The sequence below is a fragment of the Polypterus senegalus genome, chromosome 14 (assembly GCF_016835505.1).
Source record: "Polypterus senegalus isolate Bchr_013 chromosome 14, ASM1683550v1, whole genome shotgun sequence".
Classification (NCBI taxonomy): Eukaryota; Metazoa; Chordata; class Cladistia; order Polypteriformes; family Polypteridae; genus Polypterus; species Polypterus senegalus.
In genome coordinates this window covers 77,613,667-77,638,333 of record NC_053167.1, presented here as the reverse complement: position 1 = coordinate 77,638,333, position 24,667 = coordinate 77,613,667, and the positions used below count along the sequence as shown (strand labels likewise).

General features: G+C 38.3%; 1 protein-coding gene across 1 annotated transcript; it reads left to right on the top strand.

The window, feature by feature from the left end:
• The first annotated feature begins 624 nt into the window (after nt 1-624).
• LOC120514709 (phosducin-like) lies at nt 625-10,423 on the top strand. Its single transcript, XM_039735220.1, has 3 exons — nt 625-680; nt 3,223-3,383; nt 9,899-10,423. Exons 1-3 carry the CDS (start codon nt 629-631, stop codon nt 10,421-10,423), a joined length of 738 nt encoding a protein of 245 aa, XP_039591154.1. The 5' UTR covers nt 625-628.
• The last annotated feature ends 14,244 nt before the right edge of the window (nt 10,424-24,667 follow it).

Here is a 24,667-nt window from a genome sequence, read left to right as displayed (position 1 = left end):
TGGCTGTAAGTTTATATATACTTCCTGAATCTGCAGAGGTTTCTACCTACAATACAAAAGCATGCCAACTGAGTCACTTGGATTTTTCTGTTGTGTGTGGGTATTTGCCGTGCCATTGTGGTACATGTGCCTATGACATTCTGTTATAATAAGTCTCTGCTTTGGTAAATGTTCATTCAGTCTTTGGTTGTATACTCTTAATACAGTAAGTAATGAATGCCAAAGAATAAGTTGGTGCAATAGTTAGCACTTATTCCTCACAGCTTCTGGAACTTAAGCTGAACTCTTTGACAGAGAACTATTGTGTAGAGTTTTCCATGTTCTCAGTGCATCCACATGGGTTCCCATATACAGTAAGAACTCTGCATTGCTAGGTATGAGTGAGGATGGGTGAGTATGCCTTGCAATAAACTGACATTCTATTAAGGCATGAATCCTGCCTTATTTCCAATGCTGCCAGAATACAGTTATGCTCCCTGAAAAGTTTCAGTGGATAAAGACTGGAGAAGAAAATAATAACTATATGTCAAGAAATTATTACCTAAGAATTAAACATAGAAACATCCAAGTTCAATACCTTTTTGGTTGTCTCAAGGTAGATTGGTGAAGACCAGTGATGTCAAGCCACATGAGAAACAGTGTGGAGGAAGATTTGGAGGAACTGCCTGCAACAAACACAGGTGAGACTCCATTGAATACCTTTTCAAGCATGATATACTTTAATTCCATAGTGATAGTCTTATGCTTTATAATTACCCAGTTTTTAACATTTACAGGCTTGACATCTGAGAGAATAGCAAAAATAAAACATCAAAAGTGAGATAGGGTTCGTGACATGAACAGATTTAGCTACTAAAGTACTTTGTTCAGATATATTTGCATGCGTGCAGACTGTCTGGAGAGATATAGGCACCCTCGGGCAAACCACGAGCAGGTACAAGAAGAATTCCACAGTGAAACCAGTACATATGTTGGATATATCTTAATAACCTCAAACACATTCATTCATGTCATTTTTTATGAAATGACAAGACAGGCAAAAGCAACAGCAAATGAACATCTTTAAAAAAAGCCATTTTGAAAAAAGAGAATTTTTTAGAATATCGTAATTAAATAGATTTAGAACCTTACTAAGGCTTAAAATGTTGAAATGTTGTTTGTTTGGTGCATTTTAATTGCAGCCAGGAGAACTAAAGCTTAGTTTACATCTACATATTCATTAAACTTTCCCCTACCTTTATTCTGATGTAGGCTTTACAGTATGACATATACCACTGCATGCATAAAGCCTTCCTGAAAGCATTTTCAATATCCGTTGAATGCATATCATGCATAAAGCTTACAGCAGTGCCAACTACACAATTCCATCTATTCATTTTCTAACCTCCTTTATCAAATTCAGGCTCATGTGGGGCAAGAGCCTATCCTGACAGCATCACACCCTCAAGGAATGTCCATCATAGAGCACACTCATGTAGGGCACATTTTGAATCCGAAGTCATTTAAACATGTGTCTTCAGGATATGGGAGAAAAACTGTAGTTACTGAGGAAAAAAGTTAAGCTAACATAGGAAGAACATGCAAAAAACACCAAAACATTTGGCAGGACAGGGTCCAGTTATACTGTATATATAGTGCCCTCCATGATGTTTGGATCAAATTTCTACACTGTGTGACCAAAATGCATGTAACTGCCCTCAAATTAAAGTCTGCAATTTGCACTTTAATCACATCTGAATTGTTTGATTTGTAATTTTAAACCATGGAGCAGAGGGGTACATCAATGAAAAACGTGTCTTTGTCCCAAATACTTTGGTGGGCACTGTGACTAATGAGTATTATAACCCAAAAATGATGGTACATTTATAAACCAATAGATATTTAAAACTTTTTTAGACTGCTGTTTCAGTAGCAGTATCAGACAGAGTGGTGGTTTCCAGTTCCAGTCCTGAGGGGTCCTTGAGCCTGCAGGTTTTTGTTCCAACTAGGTTCGCAATTAGTGTGTTACTTCACCTCTAATTGATCTGATTGTTTTATTGGTTGCCTTTTTTTTCTCATATTCTGCATTTAGAAAAGTGCAGTAGTGTAAAATTTCCATTTGTTAGAAATGTATAAATTGCCTTATTTTTGACATAGTTTTTTTATGTTCCTAAGTCAAATTTCTCTGTTATTTGCTCATTTAATTGTATCCTAATAATGACAAAGAGCAATGAATGAAGTTGAGAACAGGACAAATGACATATAATGATGAAAAGCTTGACACCAGAAATTTTCAAACTGATTTTTCTAACTTTTATTGGAATGTAGCAAGCATCTACTGTATGTACAGTATGTCCTATAAGTTACATTGAGATACATTTTGTTTTTTTGGCTTGGTTTTTATTATCGCAATCAATTTGATTTCAATTTCTCCAGTTGTTCTGGCTATTTATGCCTTTTTTACTGCTGACCAATGCTAGTGGGTCTGACTAGCATAAGTAGCTGCAGCCTGTCAGCATTGTGTTATTTGCCCTGGTGTCTACCTGGTTCATTGCTATTTGTCTAAGGACTAATATTTCTAAATTTCTAACACATGTAAATGTCACGCTACTGCACTTTTCTAAATGCAAAATAACAGAAGGAAAAAGATGAACTAATTAAACAATAAGATCAATTAGAGATAAAATAACACACTGGTTGTCAAACTGGTTGGAACAGAATCCTGCAAGCACAGGGATCCCTAAGGACTGAGATTGGAAACCACTGTTTTTTGTTTTTCCTCCTTCAAATTATGATAGATAACATTTGCCTCAGGACCACCACATGAATTACATGTTGAATGACAGTGGGTTTAGTGTAATTATTTTTAAATATATATATGCATGCTTTGACTGATTAGCATACATCTGTGACAAGCATAGACATACTGCAGCATTGTAAAGGGCACATCTTAATAAAGGTGAGGTAAGCAGTGAAAAGGGCATCCATGTCTAGAATCAGCACCAACTACACATGGGCATGTAACATCAATGTTAAGATCAAACAAACATACAGATTGCTCCAAAAAATGGTGCTATAAGTCTCCACAAAGAGGATCGGTTTTGATAACCAGTGAAACTGTTGTGTAACACTCAGCTAGATTCCAAGATGCATAGAAAATCTTTTGATTATGCTGTAAAAGTGATAATGGTGGGATAGCAATGGTGCCAGTAAGGGTTTCTTTGTGATCCTTTATAATTCCAGGCCCCAAAGGAGTAATTAATGACTGGCGTAGATTCAAACTTGAAAGTGAAGATCATGAATCAATTCCTCCAAACAAACGGGAGCTTCTCAGACAGATGTCTTCACCCTACAGACCCCCTAAAGGTGATGAAAAAGAATTGCGTGAAAGATTAAATCGCAAGGTAAATTCCTTTGAATTCCTTTGAATATAGACATCTTTGGTACCTGATACATTTTGAGACTAGTTATACAATTTCTTTAAAGATGTATTCACTGTATGCCTTCCTTTTTATGAAAAGAGATATTTTCTGCAATTAGACAGGAACTCTTATATTCAGTAGTCAGTGTTGAATGCTACAGAAGTATTAATAGCATGAATAATACCATAGATTTCATTTACTGTATATACAGCATTGAACTAAAAGTAGAGGTCTAAGGTGACCTAAAAGATAAGCACCACTTCTTCTGATTTATGTCCACCCCCCTCTGCAACTCTAAACTGAATTAAAAGAGTCAGAATACAGACAAATGGATACATTTCACGTCATTGCTCATACAATTTTTGTCTTGGCAAAGGTCACAATCCTATCTATTGTATGTATTCAAATACAACTGAACTGGGTGCATTTTCCAAAAGCATAACACTAAAAACACTGTAAAATCCATCTTAAGATAGATTGTTAATTTATAAATGTTACTCAAAAGCCATCGTAACTAAAACAGCACGGTAAATCCTTTGTTAGCTACATGCTCTGTGTCCCACACGTTAAACCTGTTCCCTTTCTGCCAACCATCTTAACAGAATACTGTATATTCAGTTCATATCGTAAAAACTGTCTGAAAATTTATAATACCAAGATTTACCCTTGAGACTATATCATTTTCTTAAAGTTCATTAATGCATTTGTATGATTATGTTTAATAAATAAATGTTAAGTAAAATAATTTCAACTGTTAATAATTCATAAGTTAATATTTCTATTTGCTTTAAATGTTTTGAGGAATCTGTCCTTAAACGTTTCAGCTGCCATTATTTTGATGGAGACATTTTCTGGGTTACAATTTTTTTTCGGGGAGAAGTGGCAAGAAAGAACAGGGAAGGAAAAGAACAGCAGGCTTGAAAGAAAATGGAGTCTACAATCGAGCAAACCTACCCAGAAGAATGTCAATTGAATTCTGTGCCTGAGTTTCCAACCGCAAACATCATGAACCCAACAGTTGCACTTTATTTAAATTAATTCAGTTGGTTGTCACTGATTCCCAGTAATGCTCCCAGACTGTTGGAGTCTTGTTGCATTCGGCATTGAACATACAAGTGATTTTTGAATCACTAAGGATATTGTGGCAGAGTGTACAGATATCTTAACCTGAGCCAATTTGACAATGTTTTGAAAAACAAGAAACAGTGGTTTTGGTGGTTGACGTAAGTGGGTGATATTGGATATACTCATTGTGTATATCTGTTTAGGTAACTAACCAACAGACATTAGCCATGAACAATACAGTGCAGCACATTAGCAAACTTGCAGACTGATCGAACAGAAGGCATAGGTTCAGGCATAGCTGTATGGAAAAAGCCCTTCTGCTGTCTTCATAAAATCAGCCATGCTGTTAGGCAATTATGTTAGGTGCTATTCTGTACAACATTGCTAAAATGCCAAAATTCCTGATCTTGGAGCAGAAGGGTGTATACCAGGCCAGTGCAGAGGCCTGGCAGTTTACCATTGCTACTGTTTTAGCACAGTTCTTTTGTTTTATTCCCCAGTTTCTCCCCCATAAGTTAAATATGTACACAAACAAGTTACAGTACATAAGGTAAGGCTGTCCAGATGGTATCTGTGTGTCTACAAGAGAGTAAACTTAATTTCCGATATTTTGCTATTTAATTATTTAATTCTCTTCACCATCTCAGTTGTCTCTTTGTCGATCCTGAAAAGGCTATTCAGTGCCTTGATAAACAATGACACTGGGTTGTAAATCTGAAAGAAGAAAAACTCCTGTTTAGAAAAGTGGGTTTTGTTTTACAGTGGATGTCTGTCCCTTTTTTTTGCATTCATCTTAGAAACAATTTATGTATGAATGTGTACTTGATTATAAAATATTTCTTAATTGTTCATTAAATTATGATGTCAAGTTTAATTCATATTATTTTTCACAACTTTATTTCATCCCACTGAGGAACCAAAATTGTCACACAATTTCAAACTAAGGCAGCTAAGCTCGTCATCCTTGACAGCAAGCTACCTAAAAGAGCGAGAATCTATTGGATCAGCGTTGGCCAGTACCATTCATTGCTACAGTACAGTATTGTCTATCAATCATTTTGTGACTTATGATGCTTTCTTGAAGGCACCATCAGAGGCAAGCTTAACAAACTTGTACCTTATCCTCACTCATGAAGTAGCCAGTTAAGAGAGATTTTGGGAAATGCATGAAAACATAGCTTGTACATTATGAACAGGCATCATAAAGTTGCTTGTTAATCACTAAGATTCATACTTTTCAGATAATGCTGCCCAGATCATAATACCAGTATCAAAATAGTGTAATCTAATCTTGTCTCAATGTTTTAGATGTCATGTTGGATGCTTCACAGCTCTAGAGACCTGCATTTATTTACTAATGCAGTTGCTGTCTAAAAAGATATTTATCTACTTCATAAGATTTATTTTAGTAAACAATGACAAGCTTAACTTGGAATCACCATCCTAGACAGTATGACAATGTAGTACAGTAATATGTATCCATGTTCACTATTACATTATATTTTATTTATTATGAAGAAAAACATATGTTGTTTTTTAAGCAATGCCTTGGTCTAATTTTAACAAACTTCCCTTCTAGAAGAATAAAATTAGAAATTTTCCCCTAAAAACTGTTAAAGTTAGGTTAAATATAGCATGTATGACTATACCATGTGTTGGATTGCTGTACCAATCTGCGATGGTTTCTGTTTTGCATTTGTGGCTTCTGATTTCCATGTCTTTTTGAAACATCAGGGAGTTTTCTTAAAGGGATCAGAGCACAGTCTAATGAGCATATGGGTAAAAGGACATTTTTTACATATAATCTGTTAACACCAAGCCATTAAAATTCCTTTTGCGTTCTTTCACTTAGTTATTTTACCATAGCACATATCAAGAAAGATTTATTGTTAGTATTACTTCAGCTGCAGTCTGAAATGCTTTATGTAATTTGCAGAGAAAAGAAATCTTCTTTCAAGTTTGACTTGTGTAATGATTAAAATTAAAATCAACTGACATGTTAATTCAACTAAAATTTTGGAAATACATTTCTTGAGTTCTGTAATGAATCACAATTTTAAGTAATTTAAGTACATGCTGAGAATAATCATTGCTACCATGGATTTCATATTAATTGTGTTTACTTATATTGTTACTTACTGTTGCTTGTCACCATGACAACAAGCCCTTGTCGCCAACATCTACACTGTTTAACTCAAATTCAAAGGATTAACATATTTACTCTTTAATCATTCATTCCAACGCAAACTCTTTAAAGTTAAAGGTGGATACACATTTTGAAGAAGATGACTTATGTATTCATCAGTACTTCAAAAAGTTCATTGTTTAAAACATTTTTATATATTTAAGTTCAAGCTCAAATGTATTTTAGCATTACTATTAATTATGAATTTCCAGGAACATTGGAGAAAAAAAAATAATTTCCATGTTTAAAGTTAACAATTCAAAAAAAAAAGCTGAAAGCAGCACTGTGTGGACACGAACAGCTTGAGAAAACACAGATAATCTGTTATCAGCCCAGTTCAAATCAAGAGATTAGCCAATGCAGAAGTTAAATGAAAGGGGGGGCTGATGTAAGAGACACAGAGGCACCGTCACGAAAGAACAAGCCATGACTTCCAGTCTGTGGTCACAAGGGACAGCTTTAAAATGAATTAAAAAGTAAATGTTATTGCATTTTCACCTCTAAGTCACACCATATCTCTGATTGGATATTCTTAATATTGTTCTTTGACAGTTTGCAATACTGTGGTGTCATTATGATCACAGTTAAAAGAAGCAGCTTTTGAAACTCATAAAAGAAGGGATATATATATATATATATATATATATATATATATATATATATATATATATATATATATATATATATACACACTGCTCAAAAGAATTAAAGGAACACTTTTTAATCAGAGTATAGCATAAAGTCAATGAAACTTATGGGATATTAATCTGGTCAGTTAAGTAGCAGAGGGGTTGTTAATCAGTTTCAGCTGCTGTGGTGTTAATGAAATTAACAACAGATGCACTAGAGGGGCAACAATGAGATGACCCCCAAAACAGGAATGGTTTAACAGGTGGAGGCCACTGACATTTTTCCCTCCTCATCTTTTCTGACTGTTTCTTCACTAGTTTTGCATTTGGCTACAGTCAGTGTCACTACTGGTAGCATGAGGTGATACCTGGACCCTACAGAGGTTGCACAGGTAGTCCAACTTCTCCAGGATGGCACATCAATACGTGTCATTGCCAGAAGGTTTGCTGTGTCTCCCTGCACAGTCTCAAGGGCATGGAGGAGATTCTGGGAGACAAGCAGTTACTCTAGGAGAGCTGGAGAGGGCCATAGAAGGTCCATAACCCATCAGCAGGACCAGTATCTGCTCCTTTGGGCAAAGAGGAACAGGATGAGCACTGCCAGAGCCCTACAAAATGAACTCCAGCAGGCCACTGGTGTGAATGTCTCTGACCAAACAACCAGAAAGACTTCATGAGGGTGACCCAAGGGCCCCATGTCCTCTAATGGGCCCTGAGCTCACTGCCCAGCAGCATGCAGCTCGATTGGCATTCGCCATAGAATACCAGAATTGGCAGATGCACCACTGGTGCCCTGTGCTTTTACAGATGAGAGCAGGTTCACCCTGAGCACGTGACAGAAGTGAAAGGGTCTGGAGAAGCCATGGAGAACATTATGCTGCCTGTAACATCATTCAGCATGAGCAGTTTGGTGGTGGGTTAATGATTGTCTGGGGAGGCATATCCATGGAGGGTCACACAGACTGCTACAGGCTTGACAAAGGCACCTTGGCTGCCATTAGGTATCAGGATGAAATATTTGGACCCACTGTCAGACCCTATGCTGGTACAGTGGCTCCTGGTGCATGACAATTCCTGGCCTCATGTGGTGAGAGTATGCAGGCAGTTCCTGGAGGATGAAGGAATTGATACCATTGACTGGCCACCACACTTTCCTGACCTAAATCCAATAGAACACCTCTGGGACATTATGTTTTGGTCCATCCAATGCCACCAGGTTGCACCTCAGACTGTCCAGGAGCTCAGTGATGCCCTGGTCCAGATCTGGGAGGAGATCCCCCACAACACCATCTGTCATCTCATTAGAAGCATGCACCAATGTTGTCAGGCATGCATACAAGAACACAGGGGCCATACAAAGTGCTGCGTACAATTTTGAGTTGCTGCAATTAAATTTTGGCAAAATGGACTAGCCTGCCACATAATTTTTTCACTCTGATTTTTGGGGCGTCTTTGAATTCAGGGCTCTGTAGGTTGATCATTTTCATTTCCATCAAACGATGTGGCATCCTTTCGTTCCTAACACATTACCCAGTCTATATCAGTATAAATATCCAGGAGGATTTCTTTTTCCCATTGAGATCTGATGTGTTTTCAAAGTGTTCCTTTAATTTTTTTGAGCAGTTTATATAAAGCCTAACAGAATAGATGGAATTTTAGTCTGTATTTAATGAGCAAGAATCAGTCTTAAGAACAGACATAGAAAACAACTTTCGGAGGATATGAGTAAAAAAACTAAACCAAAGTTTGTTGAGAGATGAGTAATAGAGTTTTCAGAGAATAGCATACCCAGCATCAGCTAAGTCCATCCAGGTTTATATCATGTAAACAGTATAAAGGGATATTGCTGAGGATCAACAGGCAAATTATCTGTATCATTATACTGATATTGTCTAGGATAAAAATACAATAATTAAGATTAAAATGCAAGCTACTTTGAATGGTTTGCTATCAGTTTGTAATACGACTATTTGTACCAATTGTACCAATATGTATAGATGTGTGCAGCTCATGCTAGGAGATAAAACTGGTAAGGTGAATCACACATGCCACTTTTTCTTGGGTCAAATATTTCAACTGACCCAAGAGAAAGTGAACAAGACAATAGTACTCATAAAGTTCCTTGTACAGGTAAATTATTATATCATTGGTGATGATACAGGAACTTTACGTACTTAGGACCAGCAATATTCTTCATGTTTAACAAGATTAGGTGGTTTATTCCAATTTAATAACGCTAATGACATAAGTCAATCCAAACCATATTTGAAAATGAGCTGATGGTCAGCAAGAATTTGCTCCTAAATTTAGGTCAAAAGTTGTCCACTTAGTCATTTGGTAACATTGAGCAAAATCACTCACCCTGTCATTTTCTGAGCCACTTAAACCAACATCATGGGACCAGCTGGACTATATCTGGTGACAATGGGCTAAAGTGAGAAAACAAAATGTAATGGCAAAAGTAGCTTTGTAATATGGATAGATGGGTAAATGAAAAATATTAGGCTTATTTTTTTTAATTACCATATTTCCAAGCAGGTTTCATTTTTGTCTGACAAAAAAAATCTTCAGGAAGTCTAAAAACAAAGTACCCTAACTTTTCTTTTATTATTAAATAGATGAGCATACAAGAGTATGAACTGATCCAGGATGAAGATGAGAAGTCTCTACGAAAATATCGTAAGCAATGCATGCAAGAGATGCACCAGAGACTGAGCTTTGGACCCAGATTTGGTTGCCTGTATGACCTGGAAAGTGGAGAACAGTTTTTAGAGGTGATTGAAAAGGAACACAGACTGACCATCGTGGTAGTCCACATTTATGAGGATGAGGTCAAGGGCTGTGATGCACTTAATAACTGTTTGAGCTGTCTGGCCACTGAGTACCCATCTGTAAAGTTCTGCAAGATCAAGGCTTCCAACACAGGGGCCAGTGATCGCTTTTCAGATGGTGTGTTACCTACTCTGCTGGTTTACAAGGCAGGTGAGTTAGTAGGGAACTTCTTAAGTATAACAGAGCACCTGAATGAGGAGTTTTTTGCGGTGGATGTAGAATGCTTTTTGAATGAGTATGGTCTATTACCAGAGAAAGAGTTTGGAGCATGTCAGAACACAGGAAGTGAAGATGATGCTGATGTGGAATAAAACAGGAAGATCTCTGAAACAAAAAGTTAGTGCAATAAAAGTAGGGTGAAACTTAGATTTACATGAAATTTATATATGGTTATATATGGTGCAATGCTTGTACAGAACAACATTTATTTTATGTTGGTTGCTTTCATAGTTATCCATTACAAAATAATAATCAAAAAAGACCTTCTTACTCACTTTTGAAGAACAACGCAATGTCTGTCCTTTGAGGAAAAGCCATCAAGGTTTAGAAATCGTTTCACACTGTAATTTGTTTGCTTCACTTTCAGAGACGTAACAGTTGGTTGGAATGTTTCAGTTTGAAATTGTTACCACTCATGAATTAGCAAAACATCCTTCATATAGAAAATTGATATTTAATCTTTTCAGGGCATATTTTTGTTGAAAGAAGTTAACACAATTTCACATACATTCCAAAATACCAGTTTTAAGGTTGTCAGTAAAGACAAAAGCATATGATTATGCAAAAACTGAGGATGACATAGAAAGCTACAGAAACGTTTTGTACATAAACAGTAGTATCTGCTTTAAAAACCTGTCAAAAAGAGTTTATATAGGAAAAAAATAGTAAACATGCTTGTATCATGTATTAAAATAGATCAACATGAAGCCATTAGGCGAATGGAAACAGTAGGTGGTAAGCCAAGGAAGTCTTTGAACAAAATGATATTGGTCAGTAATATCTTGGTATGTAGAACATCTAATATCTGCTTGCCTACATTGCTTAGGAAATAATAAACCATTCAACTTAATATCAATATTTTTTAATGTACTGTACTATGTATTAATTGTGTTACTCAAATACAGCAAGAGCTTCATTCTTACCATAAAGTATTATATAAGACTGGGAAATATTGGTATTTGTGGTGGATGTTACTTTTCACCAGCCTCTACAAAATTATTTAGGGTAACAAAATCAGCATATTGGAACAATGAAATACAAACATGCACTTTAATTGTGGACATATAAATTCTTCAAAAAAAAAATAATTTAAGTCTATACATGGCAAATACAGTAACTGTTACATTTTTTTTTATAGTCTTATGTAATTGATTGTGAGAAAAGCTTGATGGTCTAGTTTTAAGGATGGAAGTGTCAACAGTGCTGCTGTGCATCTATATTTGTCTGCAGTACTGGGCAGATTTTAATAAATGTTTAATACTAAAACAATAAATGCAAATGTTGTTATATTATGTGTTTGTTAATCTAATGTTGTTAATTTAATTTTAATGATATTATGATAACTATTTTAAATGCTGACTATTAAAATCATTTAATAAAATTAACAGAAAATTCCTGGCCTTTTTGGTTTTTTTTTTAAATGACACAAATCCATTTACAAATGCTTAACCTTCCATTAACAATTTCTTAAAGTTGCTTTTTTTGGTTCAGGTCCACTGGGAACCAAAACATGATTCACAAGGTTGAATCCAACCCTGAATGCTGGTACACTGCAGGCACACTAAAGCACTTCTACACACACTCTTACACACGAGAAGAAAGTGAAAACTGCTCAAATGCTGTACCATAATTGTGCTTTTTTTATGAAAATGCAGTGATAAAACAGATTTGGTTGTGGTGCAATTTATAGTTACCTACACAATTATCTTTAACTAATGAGGTACTACTACATTGAAATAGATGCAGCATTTTTGCATACCATAGGTGGAAGGTAAACTCATCAGATTATTGTACACATTTTGAACAAAGTTACTGATAAATTGAAATAAGTTGAAATATGTCATTCATGGATGACTCCCATAAGAAGAACCTGGAAAATGACCAACTGGAAAATTTATTTAGGCATCTGAAAGCATGAACAAAACTTTCAAAATGTCAGAAGTGTAAAAATACAAGTGAGATAAAACAAATCTATTGGTCTGGATGGGTTTGTACCAGTATCCACATGGGAACAGTGGATTCTGAATTTTTAATATTGAATTCTGTTCATTTTTATGTAATGCATTACACATTTAAAAGCTCAGAATGTTGTTCTTAGTTGCAAATGTAATATAGTTATAATAAAACTCACGTACTGAAAACATAAAACTCTGTGGATTATTTAATTCAAAATAACATCTGCAGACATAAAGGAAAATATTAAAGCTCCTAGTAGTTTACCTTTTACTGATACCTATCATCAAAGCTGTGATTAATATCTTACTACATACACTATCTATAAAATTATTCCATATGTCAAATGCATGTTAAGCTTCGCTTTATATGAAATATTACCTGTGCAGTTGAAATCCTGGATCTTACCTTCTATACCAAGAGCATCAAAATGGCTGCAGGTTTTCCTTCCATTTGCTTCCTTAATTACTAGTCAGTACCTACTGCTAATGGAATAATTTTGCTGTCTTGATTTTAATTGACTTGCTTTTCAGGATTCTAAAACCTAAAGTGCTAACTGCCAGATAACAACACATATTTTGCTTCACCAGGTCAAAGATATGTGGATAATGTTCTTAGAAAATAAAAATAGTCATTATTAGAAATGTCTATCATGGCAGAGCACGTGCACTGCCAAGCAGCTCCTAGAGGGCCACAATAACTTCAGGTTTTTGGCGCAACCAGTTTTATATCTAGAAGCCAATTCATGCCAATAATGAAAAATGTTACTTTATTTACAGTAATTATATGGCATGAAATCAGCAGTTATTAGTTACTAATTAAGAAAGTGACTGGAACAAACCCTGAAGCCTTTGTGGTCTTTCAAGTTCTGAGATTGATACCCCTGGTCTGTACTTGCTTGGTCCTGGACAAAAAAGGTCAGCTGCATTGTACCTGAGATAGTACCATATTAACAGCCCATCTAGACCTCACTGCCTAGTATGGTACAAAGAGGAAATGATTCTCAGGTCAAAGTGCAGTATTAGTGAACAATGGAACAAGCGTTTCACCCTCTCTCAGTTAACAAAGTGCCACTACACATTTCTCTCAATTTATTTATTTATTTATTTATTTTTTTATTCATTTTATTAAAATCCATACAAAGCAATCAAGTTTTTACAAAGAGAAAAATTAAGTTAAGAACAGATCGATCCCCACCCCTGAGAGAGAGAGCAAGCCAAACGGCGTAAAATTTAAGGCTTGTAAACATACCTAAATTAATAAATTCTCTGTGCTTTATGAACTTATTTTAAAATATTACTGATTAGATCCTGCCATGTTTTGAAAAAAGTCTGTACGGATCCTTAGAGTATTTGATTTTTTCCAATTTCAAATAATATAACACATCGGTTTCCCACTGACTTAAAAGAGGAGAGTTTGGGTTCATCCAGTTTATCAGAATGAGTCTGCGTGCCAACAGTGTAGTGAATGCAATCACAATTTGTTTGCCTTTCTCCACTTTAAGCCCCTCTGGAAGGACCCCAAACACAGCTGTTAATGGGTTAGGAGGGATTGTGAGTCCAAGGCTGTCTGAAAAGGTAATTAAAAATTTTTGTCCAGAATAATGTTAATTTGGTGCAGGCCCAGAACATGTGGCCCAGTGAGGCTGGGGCTTGGTTGCAACGTTCGCCGGTTGGATCATGCCCTGGAAACATTTTAGAAAGTTTTAGTCGAGACAAATGTGCTCAATATATAATTTTGAGTTGTATAATTGTATGCTTTGCGCACATGGAGCTCGAGTGAATTCTCTGCATTGCTACTTTCAACTCCTTTTCTGATATATTGAGAGATCTTTTTCCCAGTGTCCTCTTGGATCTTTGAAGGGAAGGGATTGTAAAATGATTTTATATATTGTAGAGATGGAGTCTAATTCCTTGAGAATGAGCAATATTTTTTCCAGCATGGATGAGGGTGCAAGATGAGGAAAATCTGGAAGGTTCTGTTTAACAAAGTTCCTGATTTGAAGATAGTGAAAGAAATGTGTAGCTGGAATGTTAAATTTGGAATGTAAATGTTCATAGGATGCAAAGACATTATCTATATAAAGATCTCAAAGCAAGTTAATTCCAGATTTTTTCCAGATATTAAAAACTGCATATGTTTGTGAAGGTTGAAAGAGATGGTTCTCTTGCAGGGGTGCCACAAATAGAAGCTTCTTAGTCTTAAAATGCTTTCTACATTGGTTCCAGATTTTAAGTGAGTCGAGCACAATTGGGTTATTTGTATATTGCCGATAGGGCTTTTGATGCGTGGATGTTTTGTGTTTATAGGAGCACAGAGCAAGGAATACAAAGAAGTACTGCAGGATTTTACTTCTATTGCGGTGCTAAGCCTGTGTATGTTCTTCTATTTGTGTCCAGGTTCTTATCGCCTGTATATTTGCTGCCCAGTAATAAAACTGTAAGTTAGGTAGAGCCATGCCGCAGTGGAGAACTTCTGCCATTGGCCTTTTGTCTTTGTAGGGTCACTCAGTAGGTTTGGGAGTTGATTTTGATGCGTGGATGTTTAGAATTCCAAATAAATGAGGTTATTGTTGAATCTAATTGCTTAAAGAACGATTTATTAATGTATATTGGTATGTTTTGAAATAAAAAAAGGAGCTTAGGAAGAATATTCATCTTAACAGTGTTAACTTTTTCTTCCAGCTAGTGTGAGATGAAGGGTGTTGGGTTGACCATCTATGCAAGTCTTGTTTAATTTTTTCCATACAGACGTTAATTCTTCCAGCTAGAGTGAGATGAATAGTTGAAATTTTGTTGATAAAGAGCTTTATGTTTACTTGTGATGTTTACCCCGAGGTATTTAAACTGTTCTGCAATGATAAAAGGAAGGGTGTCTAATCTAATATTATATGCTTGCGAATTCACCGGAAAGAGTACACTTTTATTCAGATTAATTCTGAGACCAGAGAGCTTTTGAAATTCTGTGAGTGCTGCTAAGACTCTCAATTTAAAGGGACAGGGTACAGAGGAAACAGATGCCCCCATGTAAATTTATTAAAAATTAATCACAATCATTAGACTACATTAGATTGGTTGTTGTTATTGTAAACGTTTTTCACTTCAAGTGCATGAAAATCCCCAGAAATCTGTGTACAGAAATTGATGACAAGAAAAGATAAATGTTAGTAGAAAAATCTCCAAAGTATACTTGCTTCTCTCGAACTCATTAGTGGATCTGCCATCCAGGTGACCTGGATGGTAAGCACCCTAGGACCCTGGTTGAAAAGTGACTTTGGCATATGTGTTAAAGTAGTAATATTTCTATTTCTGTACTTCTATATAAACACACACACACACACAACTGATGTAATGTGGAGGTGGCTGCATGGTCAAATCTCTGTGTGGGACCATCCCGGTACATTTTATTTTTATACCTGATGTTCATTCAGTGTAAATGTATGGGTGTAACAGCTGGAGTCTGTGGGGGTTTTTTATCTGGTTTAGCTGTAACTCAGGGCTGATACTTGTCATTCATAATACAGCCAGTCTCCTAATAACCAAATTAATCTAATAGTTGCCAAAGTGTATAAAATACTTACTCAGACGTAAGACAAATTCCTAATGAATGTCTCATTGTAGTGCAAATTTAACAGCCGAGCAGAAGCTCTGCATAACATATATTGTGAGAGACTCTCTTATCATATGTGGAGGACACCCACAAAGATAACTCCAAAAACTCCAAAGGAATACAGTATGGAAGAAACTGGCAGCATCTTTCAATGTGCCCTTTCCAAACTAGCGGCCAAGCAATTTTATATTTAGAGATACCAACTCTGTGTCTTTTTGCTGAAAATGAAAGGATAAATGTATACTGATCTGTATCTGTATAGTTTGTTATATTGCGCAATATAAATATTTCCATGCATCATTTTCTGTGGCACTGAGTTAAATATATTTAATTCAGTAGAATGCTGTACTTCAGTTCAAATATAACATAAGGTTTCCATACTTTAATGCCAGATTTGTGCTTTTTCATGGTCGTAGCAGTCTGATACATGCATGTGGAATTTGTTTTATAACATTACCCACCACAGTAAATCTAATGAACCTGCACACAAGGTGGTCTAAGTTACTATACAAGATTGTTCCCCTCTTCCAACTTCAAGAGGCAAATTGCACCTGCGCTAGTCCACAGGTGTGGTGCACAATGCAGCAGCACCAAACACAAAAGTTAGTCTTACTACCATAAATATGTACTAATGCTGCTCTCCATTTGAACTGTGAAGTCGGAATTTCCAAGTATCTAGACAGGATTTTCAACTAGAATGCTCCCACAAGCCAGATTTTCTACTCAGAAACTCAGGGCTGCTCTGTCATGCCTGAGTTTGTCTGCCTTCATAGAGATGTGAGATATGATATCAACCCAAAATGGTAACATACATCACAGATTTTAGTGAAAGCTGTAGTATTATACTACAGTACCGTCCAACCTCCATCTGTGCATGTGATGCTACAGTGTTATGATACACAAAATATCACATAATGCATTGTTTAGTAGTTGCCTGTATTCCAAAAAAGCAAGCACAACGAAGGATTTCCTGGAAGCACTCATATTGACTTTTCCAAATGTTTTACTGGAATATGGTCAGCGTGGGTGTGACATCATTCCCAGCTCCAACATCTGACTTCCAAGGTAAATGGAACACAGCAGAATTTTGTTCTTTGACACCGATCAGTATAGGATTGTTCCCAGCTGATAGCTCTCTGCAGCTGATCCGTTGAGTTACTATCGTCTTTTACGGTCATAATGAGAAGTCATATGCTGCTTTCAATGAAAATTCTGATCTGATTAATTAAAATTTATGTTTTTCTGCATGTAAATATATAATCTGCAACTTAATCTGTGGTTGCTTACTTTAAAAAAAAATCTGGAAAATTTGTATTTCTATAATAATTTTTTAAATTAAGAATAATTTACTACAGCTTTATGCTTCATATAGTGTAATGGGACTTTTTAATTATTTAATTGCTTACAGATGTTTATTTTAGCTGCAAGCTAGCTTAGTTTAGACACAAATGCAAAACATTATGTATTCTACAAAAGTGACATCTCTCCTTATTTTTACTTCTATAGTTTGGTACATCAAAAAGTGATCAACTTCAGAAATACTTTGAAGAATATAAGTATACAGGGTAAAACGTATGCAGTTGGACCCAAATCAGTGGATTAACTTTTGTGTATAAGACACACATTTTGAAACATATTTAGCCATTTCAGGGTTGTAGGGTAACAAACTCATATCTTAGATAGGTTTCTTTAAAGTGAAACACACAATGATGGTTAGTTCTAAATTGGAATAATAAATAAATAACAATGCAATTGAAAAGTAAGCAATTTCATTAAGCAAGGTTTACATTAAAAACAAACATTTCTGCTATTCTTTTAGAACTCAGACTGGGAAATATCACTTATCCATCCAGATGTCGAGTTAAGTCAAGAAATTAGTAAGATTAAAAGAAAAATTCTAAAAAAATAAAGCACGCCTGAAATGGTGAGGAAAGGTGTAGTCTAGCAGATTATTTTGCTGTGAACTCAACTCAAATAGGTCATCAAGCAGCAGCAGCAACATCTGTAACAACAAAGATTTACAAAATTCAGGTATTAAGTGCATTGACATGTCACAGTTACCTTGATTTCAGTGTGTGAATAAATAAGTTTGTTGTTGCCCCTATTCTGGGAACAGTTCCATCCAGGGCAGAATTTACAAGTGTGACTTTTACACAGTTTGGTTTGACAGATTTAAGTCTATACATGCCATAAAGTGTTCCCTAGAAAATCTAAATGAATGAGTTTAGCAGATTTGTCAGACAATCCAGAATTGTCCTTTGCCTATGTCCATGACCATAGGCAGGAATTCTTTTCAGCAGGGATGAGAAAGTACATAAATTGTAATTCCATCTGTAAATAACCAGTTGGAACTGTCAAAAATAAATGTTGGGGCATACGGAAAATCCAAGTAACTACAGGCCAGTAAGATGATGGGTAAAAATGCACCATGGGTAAATTAATGGAGGCAAATAGAAATGAAAAAACTAAGTCAGCAATAAGCGCATTGGCAACTAGTTTGCATGGGTTCAATTATGGAGATTGTTTCACTAACGTCATTAATATCCTGTAATTTTTATAAGGAAGCATCAAAAGTAGATGTGCATATGATATTATTCACCTCAATTTTCAAAATGCTTTTGATAAGATACCACATTAGAGACTAGTAATAAAACTAAAAGAAGTGTGCAATGGGGTCATTGCGTGTATGTGGGTGAAAAATTGGTTTAAACACTAGGGCCAAGAAGTAATGATGAAAGAACCTTTTCAGATGTTCCCTCAAGGAACACTGGAGATGTCAAGCTATACAAGACACTAATGAAGCGTTAGGGGTCTATGGTGGTAAGTTCTTAAATAAAAATTGGCTCCTTGGGTGTGGGAGAGTGTGTCTGTAATTCCGTGCAGCCCAGGACTGGTTAAATGAGGAGACTGTGCATATTAGACAATCAGTTTAGTTGGTTTCCTCATTGTTGCTCCTTGGGTCATTAATCAAAACAAGCCCACCACAAACATATAAAACAAACAAAGGTGTAAAAGGAGTCTGAGTACAGAGACAGGGAAAGAAAAGGATGGAAAGGAGTAAATCATGAATGAAACAGAATTGAAGAGAGCAGGGAGAAGATCAGGAGTGTGAGCCATTGTGATGGTTTAGTGGCCCTGTGATGGACAATCACAGATCACTGGCAATATGGAAGAGCAGGAATGATTTAGTGTTCCAGGATCCTGCAGGACCGAAGAGAGGTGGCAGGTAACTCAAGCATTGAGCGTCCCAATGGTGACCAACTGAGGTGGCTGGGACAAGAGCTGGAGTGGGGACCATGCTTGCTAGGACTTTTTCCCTGCTGCAGAAACCTGATACATGAATGGGGGAGACAGGAGAGAAAGCAAGAAAGAGTGGAACTGGAGCTCACAGGAGAATAATAGAACCAATATTACCTCTGGGATTTTAAACTTGAATTTAACCCTCGTTTAGATTGTATTATTATTTATTTAAGGATTGATTTTAACTTTCACTAACAGTACTTGTTGCAATCATGGATTATTTATTGACTACTTATTTGAATAACTGCCACTGCATTTTTCTGTGGATATTAATTAATTGGAATAAAATGTACAATGCACTTTTTGATGCCCCAAGCTTCTTGTGTCGTCATTGCCTTGGCCATCTGACCCAGGTTCAAGACAATTCCAAGGCTGTGAGTAACCTGGATATTAAACTCATCTGCAGTATCATGAAAAGTTTTGCTCATCATATTATAAAAATACAGCAGAAATTCTAGAGAAGAGCAACTAGGCTGATTCTAGGACTGACAGGTATGGGGTATGATTAAAGATTGAAGGAGCTGAACCTTTTAAGTTTAAGCAAACTGAGGTTAAGAGAGTTGTCATGAATAAGAAGTTCAAAATGATGAAGGGAACTGGTACAATGGATTCCTGCTGTTACTGTAAAATAAATTCTTCATTATGAACTTCGAGCACAGTTGGAAACTTCCATCCATTCATCCATCCTCTTCCACTTCTGCTTATCTGAGATTGGGTCGCAAAGGCAGCAGCTTGAGCAGACATGCCCAGACTTCCTTCTCCCCGGCCACTTCTTCTAGCTCTTCTGGGGGAATCCCAAGGCATTCCCAGGCCAGCCGCGAGACATAGTCCATCCAGCGTGTCCTGGGTCTTCCCCAGGGCCTCCTCCCAGTTGGACGTGCCTGGAGCACCTCACCAGGGAGGCGTCCAGGAGGCATCCTGATCAGATGCCCGAGCCACCTCATCTGTCTCCTCTTGATGCAGAGGAGCAGTGGCTCTACTCTGAGCCCCTCCCGGATGGCTGAGATTCTCATCCTATCTTTAAGGGAAAGCCCAGACACCCTGCGGAGGAAACTCATTTCAGCAGCTTGTATTCACGATCTTGTTCTTTTGGTCACTACCCATAGGTCATGACCATAGGTGAGGGTAGGAACATAAATCGACTGGTAAATTGAGAGTTTTGCCTTATGGCTCAGCTCCTTTTTCACCACAACAGGCCAACGCAGGGCCCGCATTACTGTGGACACTGTGCCGATCCGCCTGTCGATTTGACGCTCCATTCTTCCCTCACTCGTGAACAAGACCCCGAGAAACTTGAACTCCTCCACTTGGGGCAGGATCTCGCTTCCAACCCTGAGAGGGCACTCCACCCTTTTCCGGCCGAGGTCCATGGTCTCAGATTTAGAGGTGCTGATTCCCATCCCAGCCGCTTCACACTCAGCTGCAAACTGACCCAGAGAGAGCTGAAGATAACGGCCTGATGAAGCAAACAGGACAACATCATTTGTAAAAAGCAGTGACCGAATCCTGAGCCCACCAAACCAGACCCTCTCAACGCCCTGGCTGTGCCTAGAAATTCTGTCCATAAAAGTTATGAACAGAATCCGTGACAAAGGGCAGTCCTGGTGGAGTCCAACTCCCACCAGAAACAGGTTCGACTTACTGCCAGCAATGCGGACCAAGCTCTGACACCGGTCGTACAGGGACCGAACAACCCTTATCAGGGGGTCCGGTATCCCATACTTCCAGAGCACCCCCAACAGGATTCCCTGAGGGACACGGTCGAACGCCTTTTCCAAGTCCACAAAACACATGTAGACTGGATGGGAAAACTCCCATGCACCCTCCAGGACTCTGCCAAGGGTGTAGATCTGGTCCATTGTTCCGCCACCTGGATGAAAACCACACTGTTCCTCCTGAATCCGAGGTTCAACTATCTGACAGACCTTCCTCTCCAGGACTCCTGAATAGACTTTTCCTGGGAGGCTGAGGAGTGTGATCCCTCTGTAGTTGGAACACACCCTCCAGTTTCCCTTCTTAAAAAGGGGCACCACCACCCCAGTCTGCCAATCCAGAGGCACTGTCCCTGATGTCCATGGGATGTTGCAGAGGTGTGTCAATCAAGACAGTCCTACAACATCCAGAGCCTTAAGGAACTCTGGGAGTATCTCATCCACCCCCCCAGTGCCCTGCCACCAAGGAGTTTTTTGACCACCTCGGTGACCTCAGTCCTAGAGATGGGGGAGCCCAACTCTGAGTCCCCAGGCTCTGCTTCCTCATTGGAAGGCATGTTAATGGGATTGAGGAGGTCTTCAAAGTACTCCCCCCACCAACCCACAACGTCCTGAGTCGAGGTCAGCAGTGCACCATCCCCACCATATACAGTGTTGACACTGCACTGCTTCCCCCTCCTGAGACGCCAGATGGTGGACCAGAATCTCCTTGAAGCCGTCCGAAAGTCATTCTCCATGGCCTCCCCAAACTCCTCCCACACCCGAGTTTTTGCCTCAGCAACTACCGAAGCCACATTCCGCTTGGCCTGCCGGTACCTATTAGCTGCCTCCAGAGTCCCACAGGACAAAACGGTCCTGTAAGACTCCTCCTTCAGCTTGACGGCATCCCTCACCACCGGTGTCCACCAACGCGTTCAGGGATTGCTGCCACGACAGGCACCGACTACCTTACACCCACAGCTCCAGTCAGCTGCCTCAACAATAGAGGCACGGAACATGGCCCATTCAGACTCAATGCCCCCCACCTCCCTCAGGATGTGGTCGAAGTTCTGCCGGAGGTGGGAGTTGAAGCTACTTCTGACAGGGGGCTATGCCAGATGTTCCCAGTAGACCCTCACAACAGGTTTGGGCCTACCAGGCCTGACCGGCATCCTCCCTCACCATCGAAGCCTACTCACCACCAGGTGGTGGTCAGGTGACAGCTCCGCCCCTCTCTTGACCCGAGTGTCCAAGACATGTGGCCACAAGTCCGACGACACGACTACAAAGTTGATCATCGAACTGAGGCCTAGGGTGTCCTGGTGCGAAGTGCACATATGAACACCCTTATGCTTGAACATGGTGTTCGTTATGGACAATCCATGACGAGCACAGAAGTCCAATAACAAAACACCGCTCGTGTTCAGATCGGGGGGGCCATTCCTCCCTTTCACGCCCTTCCATTTCTCACTGTCATTGCCCACGTGAGCACTGAAGTCTCCAAGCAGGACGAGGGAGTCCCCAGAAGGTATGCCCTCTAGCACCCCCTCCAGGGACTCCAAAAAGGGTGGGTATTCCAAACTGCTGTTCCACTGGGTTAAACCCCAACGAACAGGCTCCAAGTCGGGGGGCAATAAGTATGCCCACACACGCTCGGCACCTCTCACTAGGGGCAACTCCAGAATGGTAGAGAGTCCAGCCCCTCTCAAGGAGATTGGTTCCAGAGTCCAAACTGTGTGTTGAGGTGAGCCCGACTATATCTAGCCGGAACCTCTCAACCTCGCGCACTAGCTCAGGCTCCTTCCCCTTCAGAGAGGTGACATTCCATGTCTCAAGAGCCAGCTTCTGTAGCCGAGGATCGGACTGCCAAGGTCCCCGCCTTCAGCCACCACCCAACTCACACTGCACCCGACTTCCTTGGCCCCTCCCATAGGTGATGAGACCATTAAAAGGGGGACCCACGTTGCCTCTTCAGGCTGTGCCTGGCCGAGCCCCATGGATGCAGGCCCGGCCACCAGGCGCTCGCCATCGAGCCCCACCTCCAAGCCTGGCTCCAGATGGGGGCCCCAGTGACCCGCGTCCGTGCGAGGCAAAACGCCATCCAAATTTTTTATTCTTCATAGGAGGTTTTGTTGGAAACTTATTAAGGGTAAATATTACACAAATGTTAGAAAGGTTTTCTTCACATAAAGTACCACATAAACATGGTAAAAGTTACTAAGTAGCATAGTAGAGTGTAGGAATTTAGGGACCTTCAAAACTCGACCTGATGTTTCTTTAGAGAGTCTAAGTGAATGGAATTGGAGAGCTTGTTAGGCTAATTGGCTTTATTATATATTCAAATGATTTTGAGATATTCTAGTCCTATGATTGCAAATCACCAACTTTCCACCACTGTATCGTGGCTGGTATATGTTCTTGTGGTAATAAGCTGTGTTTGGCATAGTTCAATTTATATTTCACAGTTTTTGCAAATGAATCCTGCTATATAATTGACACTTTATATGGTACTACACATTCATTATATGGTACTACACATTGATCATATTTACATATTTACTCTACAGACATTATGCAAAACCAAAACCAGAAGTGTACTGTAATTAACAGCAGCAGTGATAGTTTCTTTCCAGATTGCAAAGACATACTTGTAAGTTGATTAGAGATACCTGCTATGATTGTCTCACATGATGAATGCTGTGTTGCTTCTTATGCTTGACCCAGAACCTATTGATGGTTAGAGTTAGTTGGAAAAGATGGTTAGAGTTAGTTGGAAAAGCAGTGGATGGATGAGTAGGTGTAGTTGTACACTTGAGTATACCATGCAATGGTCTTGGGTGACACTATAATAAGGTCCAGTCCCTTACAAGCCTCTAATGGAAGAGGAGGAATCAGAAGATGGATGGATGGATAGTATAAATAATTTTCATTTAGAAGCTCTCCACCAGGTTATACATAAAGCAAACATTTAAATGCACTTCTGGAAGCTAAGTGAACATGCAATGAATAAGATGAAACTTCACCATGGTTAGCTGGAAATGCTCAGTCTGTAAAATGGTGATTTGTTTTATTGTACCATAGTTAAATCTTATCCTTCTGAAAAAAATAACTGCTCAAAAAATGTTCTAGGCTTCTGTGAAGTAATAAATTAAAAGAAATGATGAAAATGAATAATCTTTTACTGTTGTTACAGTAATGGAATGTGTTTAAAGCTACTGATTTCCAATTTTGCTTTTTGCTTAAATTGCAATAATATGCTGCATAGTACTCCACTGAAGTGAAAATACAACTAAATAAGATACTCAAAAAATTATCAGTAAGACTTGCTTTGCTCCTGAGAGTTGCGTGCTTGCATATTGTACAAAATCAAATCATATACATTTTTTTTGTAAAGACATTCACGTGCTGGGTAAACACTAGAAGCACCCAGAAATTGTCACGCATAGTAGTCAGCAATGAACTGCTTAATTAGTAGTTGGGAAATAACAATTATCACTAAAAAAACTTCGATGTCAAAACTGGTTAAAGTTAGGAAGTGCAGCTTTTAACTGGATTCAGCCTGTGTGCTGATTTCATGCAGCAATGAGTCATCTTTTATGGTGAATCCATCCATAATATCTAGGATTAAATACAGTATTACTGAAAGCACCTTCTATTTGGTTTACTATGCTGGCATTATTTTCATAGATTGCAATATTTATCAAATTGTTCTCAAGGAATTCCTAGAACTCAGGTTGTTAATATAGTATATATTTTAATTTAAGATAAGGTGTGCCTCACAGA